General features: G+C 37.6%; 1 protein-coding gene across 1 annotated transcript in view; it reads right to left on the minus strand.

Annotated features, from left to right (window-relative positions):
• Window positions 1-6709, minus strand: part of LOC104593532 (myb family transcription factor) — a 48297-nt gene extending 41588 nt beyond the window's left edge. The window contains exons 1-2 of the mRNA XM_010253425.3: window positions 6566-6709; window positions 4606-5998 (exon numbers count right to left, since the gene is read on the minus strand). Coding sequence (XP_010251727.1) covers window positions 4606-5928 — 1323 coding nt within the window. The 5' untranslated portion in view covers window positions 5929-5998; window positions 6566-6709. The remainder of the gene's footprint in view (window positions 1-4605; window positions 5999-6565) is intronic.

Below are 6709 nucleotides of genomic sequence, written 5' to 3' on the forward strand. Positions count from 1 at the left end.
CTTGATGCGCCTTGCACCTCAGCCCAAGTGTGTGCCTTTTTAAAATTTTACACTTTTTTACCTTTTTGGAACCTAGCGGTTGGGTTGGGGGTAGAGCCCCAAAGCTCCACAATCCCCCTATTTGCTAATGTTGTTCATTCATTCATTCTAATAAAATATCTTCTTAAAAGGCAATTAAAGTTATAAAATCATTACTTTTTTATGTGAGAATTAAGAATTTAAGACACTAACATGGACTTGTTTGGGCTTGCCTCAAAGGGTGTGGTACAAAGGCAGCTCGTAGAATCAGGAATGCAATATGTTTTACATCAAATTAGCTACTTGAAGTAACGCAATTGGGGAAAAAAAGAGAATGTGGGTTTTACATGCTTGAAATTTTTCATTTGAATACGTTTTACATGTTATGTTTATGTATTTTAATTCTAGATAAGGTTTTTTAAAATATTTATTTTAAAATTTAAGTTTATATTTTTTATTAATATTATGTTTAATATTTTTTATTTTTTTGCATTTTTTTATGTTTTGGCATTTTTTTTATTTTCTGGCATTTTTTTATTTTTTAGCATTTTTCTGTATTTTTGCGCCTTGCTTCATAAAGGTGTGTGCCTCGCCTTGCACCCTATGCCTCAAGCGCAAATTGCATCTTCACTTTTAAAACATTGGCCTGCCTTCAGCTTTTGTAACTTCCTCAAAAACTTTTGTCCCTCCCATTTAGGCCATTGTTGTTGTTCATTCCACCAGTCCTTCACTTTTTGCTTAAAATCAGAAAGTGTAAGCCACGTATTTTCAAATCTAAAAGGGGTGGGACAACCAACAACACCTTGTTGAAACACACAGATTGGCCAATGATCAGAGGTTGGTAATGTTCTCCCTAGCAGACCCATCCAATGTTCATCTCAATCTACAAAAACCAAGATTATGTCCAACTTGGAGCAAATAAGGTTTGCTTGAAGGTTTGACCGTGTGAATCTCCAATGCCCAAAGGGAATATCTCTCAAGTCAAAGGAATCAATAAATTTCCCATACTAAGGCCCCTCCCATAGACCCCTAATGTCTGCCAGCTCTTCCCACATCAGATTTCTTTCTCTATAAGAATTAATCCCATAAAAATTGGCTAAAACCCAAACAAATTCATCCTAAACATTCTCCAATTTAACCAACACAGTAAAGTTCCCTATCAAATCCTCGATGCAATGTACAATATCTTCCTTCCATTCTATTATTATTTCCCCTGAAGCACCCCTAAAAGGAGTAAAGCTCCAATTGATTTCTCCCTCACCCCAAAAGCTTCTCACCCATCTACTATCCAGCTCTTGAATTTTAGACTCCTGAATTAAAAGAATGTTGAGCTTCTCCTTCTTAGTAATTCCTTAGACTTCTCTCCTCTTTGTCGCACTTCCTAAACCCCTCACATTCCAGCTGATATTTTTTATTGTAACACTTTAAAGGTCAACCCAACCCTCCCAACTACTTATCCTCCATCTCACAAGGTACCTCCTTGTACCCTTCCAGTTTCTCCAACACAGCAGCTTCCTTCTACAACCTCCCTTAGTCCCTTTAGTCTCTGTAACATCCTTCTAATCTTCATTCTGTAAGCTCCTCAACATCGTTACATCCAAGGTTGGGCACAACCGCACAAGCAGTAACACCAATGTTAGTAGCAAAAAACTGAATTGACAGAGGTATCAGGGTTATCTAGGGGGAGGATTACCAAAAGTGCTCTAGAAATGGTCCACAAAGATCTTTGCAATTTCATCTTGTTGGATAATTTCCTCCCCTCTATCACCAATCTAGTAACTAGATTCTTCTTTCTCCCATTGGCCATAACATGGAAGAACCTCATGTTACCATCCCCTTCTTTTATCCATTTATCTCTGGTTTTTTGTCTCTCAAAGGCATTCCTCTATTTTCAACAACTCTTCTAAATCTTTCTTCAATCCCCAATTCCCCATATTTTTTTCTTTCTCCTCTTCACTCAGTCCCCTATTAGCCTCCCAATCATCTAATTCTAGAACTTGATCTAAAGTTTCTTGCTTTTCCCCCACAACCCCAAACATTTATTTATTCCATACACCTTCCCCTTGACATTATTCAACTTTTTCCATACCCCAATACCTTCCACCTCTTCATTCCACCATGATTTGATATTGTTCAATAAGGATGGGTGGTATAAACACATGTTCTCAAACCAGAAGAGATGTGGCCCAGCCCCAACAAAATTACTGCACAATTGAATAGGGCAATGATCTGAAAATGGACTAGGGAGAGCTTTACATTCCAATCCAGTCCAATGAGCCTCCCACTCATGCAATATCATGAATCATCTAATCTAAAGCAAGCGGGACTTGTTTGGAAAGTAGTCCATGTGAAATTAGCATGCAAGAGAGGCAGATCTCTCAATACACGGATGTTTATAAACGGGTCAAACTTTCCCATACATGTTGTAATTCTCTGATCGTTCTTATTGGATTCATGAGTGAACCGAATGACATTGAAGGAAAAAAAGTAATACAGTACACATATAGCATCCCAGAGGGAGATAAGTTTATCTCACCCAGAAAAGGAAAAAAAGTAATTACAATTGCCCAGAAAAGGTGTTCCCTGTTTACCCCTCGTTTGGCCAAAGTGCCAGCCAAGCCATTTGCCAACCTAGGTACCCCCTGAGAGTTTATCAAAATATTCCTTGTTAACCATTTAATTTGCTTTAAAACATGTCGATAGCTCCAAACTGTTGTCTTCTCATCTCTGAGCCACACTATCACCACTTGAGAGTCACCTTCAACAACTAATCTTTCTATAACTCACTTCTCTCTCAGTAAATAGTTGGAACATACACATTTGTCAGCAACCATTCAAAATTGCCATTAACATACCTAAGTCTGACAAATACCAAGAATTTACTGATCAGATCCTCCACTCCTTCATAGACTTCTGTAGCCCACAATGTAATGATTCCACCAGATACCCCCAAGAAAGTGCATCTGCCCACCCTATCTTCCTGATTGGCTAGAATAATGATAATCCCCAGCAAACCCTTACTTCTTTTTTTATTTTTGATCAGCAACACAGAAATGATTTCATTAATAAGAAGAAAGTATGGTTACAACAAGAGATCCCCAGCAAGCGTTTACTGAACAGCCAAAATGATAAGATAAAGTACAAAGAGAACTAAAACAAAACTCAATAATAGTATTGAGAAATCACTAAGCCTTCCAAGAACAACCAAAACAAATTCATACAATAATGATAATCCCAAGCAACCCTCTATGGAATATCTCATCCCAATACAACTTGGTTCAAACCACTTCTGAGCAAGAAAAGATACAGGTGGAAGAACTGGCAGATCTTGAAATCTACCTGAATGAGATGTGCACTATGTGTTCAACAAAGATCTACCTTCTCAAATATGTATAGATGTCATGGGTCTTCCTCTCCTCTCATCCATTTAATCACTACCTGAGTATGCCCACCAATAGCGACATACACAAAGAGAACATCAACCTTAAAAAGTTAAAGCCCTTTGGCAATATCTCCCAGCTCTGATGGATGTCCACATTCCCTTCACACCTCAATTAAATACACATGAAAGATACCACCTAATAGATTTCTCAAAGCACCTCCAACCCCCAACTATCCTAGATTCCCAAATATCAATCATTGAAGTTAAGCTTGCATGTCCTTCAGAGGGGGAGGCAGACAGATGCCAACGTTGATATATAATCTCTAATAAAGGTTAATCAAGAAACATATAGGTCCATTGAAAACGTGGATTCAGCCTTAAAAGTGCCCACTTTATGAGTAAAATGTCAAAGATTAAGCCTGTATCCATTCTACCCTGCGGAAACCGGGACCATCACTGGGTAATGGCCTTAGGTTGTTCTGGAAACATGAAGCCAAGCCCCTAACCATGTTAGCAACTGAGTAATCAGCAAACTCATCCCTATTCCCTAGTACATAGCCAGGGATAGTAATAGCAATCAACATCCCTACTTGCATTTCCTTGTAAACCAAAAAGGTATCAAATTTCAAAACTGCTCTATTTTTCTGGAGATCCAATACTAACTAAGTATGTGGCCAGGGAGATTCTGCGGTGATTGCTTATACTTGATTATCTGTGTCTATCAAAGTCAATCATGCATGTTAGGTTTCATCTAAGCAACAAACAGTTTTAAAGGTTGCAAACATATCATATCTGCATTTGAGGAGCAGCTGCAATTTGGTATTTCTCTAATTTAGGATGGATCCAACACTTCACAAAATCAAGCTATAGGTTCACTGATAATTATGATAAATCACAACAGTAAAGTGGGGGGGGGGGGACAGGGCATAAATTTAATTAGTTAATATTAGGAAAGGGCATCAGCAAAATGACTAACAATAGAGAGTAAATAATTTTTAATTCTTACATTAAGTAAGGTAATATTTCCAATTCAACTTCCATAGGTAGAAACCAACATTAATGGTATATTAACAATTTATACAGTTGAATATAAATCACCAATCAGTTTTAAACAAGACCAAAAAAGATTTACTTGAACAAATCTAAAATAAGGCTATAATAACTAACAAGTAACAACTTTGTAAATTAATCTTCACAGAACTTACCTCTATATAGTTTAAAACAGCCTTTTTGACAATCTCATCTTCTTCCTTTGAGAACCGCTTACCACGCACCAAATCCGTTTTTTTGTTTTCTTCCCCAAAGTCTGTGGCATCAGGTGGAGGGAAGACCTCTACATGACTTGAAAACTTTACCCTCTTAGATGTTCCTTTAGTTTGGCAACCTTCACTTCTGTCCTCCTGCTTACAAATCCTTTCCTTTGCAACCTTGGCCTTCTTCCTCTTGTTCTTGCCATCATTTTGTTGTGTCTCAGTATCAAACACTTCCTTCTCCAAAACATTCTTACTACAGGGGAGTACATGAGCTTGATTATCTGCAACAATTTTGTCCTCTCTATTAACCTTTCTTTTATTACATCTTTTCTCATAAATGACTTCTTTAAAGCAAGATTCACTCGTATTTTTCTTTTCTTTCTTCTTCACCTTTTTTGTACATTTTAACTTTTCTGAACCATCTTCTTTGGCATACTCCATTTCCCTTGAAGTTTCCTTTTCATCTGCAATGCTTTTATTTCCCTTAGCAAACACTTCATCGAAACCTTTTATTCTCAACGACTCAATTCTGCTGCCTTCTTTGTTCATTTTCTCTTTTTTCTTTTTTATTATACCCCCACGCTCCCCCTCATTTGCACGCATACTCTCTTCTTTGTCAGGGCTTTTCCGCTTCCTGGTTTTGCTATCATTTTCAACTTCTTTATCACCTACCCAAGTAGAAGCCACAACCTCTTTATTCTTTCTCCGCTTCTCCTTTTTCCTCTTCTTTTTCTCATCAGTTGACCATCCCACCTCAGCTGCAACCTCTGACTCCTCATCTTTACTTGTCCCCAAATTATTGTTCTTCAGACACTCAATAAGAGATGTATCCTTGTGAGTGATTTTACCTTCCATGGCTTTAGAATCTCCATTGTAAAGGTGCTCATCTTTCATCAACTTCTCTCTTTTTCTTTCCTTTTCCTTCCTGTTGACTTTCACATTGGTGGCTTCATTATCACCGTTAGGCTCTCCATACTTCATAGTTCCCAATTTCCTCTTCTTTTTCTCACGCACTTCTCCACTTTCAACTAAGGCATACTTGTCATCATTTGTTCCCAAATCATTGTCCTCATTTTTGTGTTTTTCCCTATTCTTCTTTTTCTTCTTTTCACAATAATCCTTCCTTGTTTCTACCTTGTCATCCTCTACTTTCCTACTGGTTGAAGTATTACCATCAGTCAACTCTTCCCCAGTGCTTAACTCACATTTCTTGCCTTTCTTACGCTCCTTTCTCTTTCTTGTCTGAGGTATAGCATCCTCCCCTTCCATGTTCATACACACTGAGAAAACACTTTGGCAGATTCTGTGTCCTAGTTAACAAATAGAATTATAGAGAACCTATATCCTGAAAGAAATAAGGCAAATAAGTAAAGAACTAAATAAAAGTAACCATTCGGACATTCTTCAAATCAACCCAAAAATAAGGTGAAAAAAAACTGAAATTGCTAAGATGTATTAGGCTTTTTTGAGCATTGCCAAAAATAGTTTTCAAGGCGCCAAGGGATGCTAGGCAACCATGGGGCGCCCAGGCGCCTAGGGAATCTAAAAATAATAAACCCATAGATTTCTGCTCATCCTGAACTAGTTTTTTTGGTGTTATATATTAACCTACAAACCTCTGAACTGATTTTTGTGGCTGTGGTTCTCGCAGTCTTGTTTCAAGTAAGCAAAACAAAATAGTAGAAAAGAAGGGGGCAGAGCCCCTGTTTCAGAAACCAATGATGAGTAAAAAATTGAAAAAAAAAATGCAAAAAAATTAAGAACGAAAGAAGGAGCGGAGCCCCTGTTTCAGTCCAACAAAATGATTCAAAAAGCTTGGGGGAAGATTAAAAAAATGGAAAATGTTCTAAACCAACAAAAAATAGAAGGAAATTAAAGCGTAAAACAAAGAAGAAGAAGAAGATTCACTCACTTGATTAGAGGACTGTGTAGGGAACGATGAAGGGCACATGCTCTCTCCTCTTCTTGTCTGTTCGGTTCTCTCGTCAGTAAACCCTCGAAGTTTCCTCACAACAAAAGATACAATAACATGCAGCAGGTTCTATTATAAAACTAA

This window comes from Nelumbo nucifera, chromosome 7, assembly GCF_055504915.1.
Source record: "Nelumbo nucifera cultivar China Antique chromosome 7, China Antique-T2T, whole genome shotgun sequence".
NCBI classification, from domain to species: Eukaryota; Viridiplantae; Streptophyta; class Magnoliopsida; order Proteales; family Nelumbonaceae; genus Nelumbo; species Nelumbo nucifera.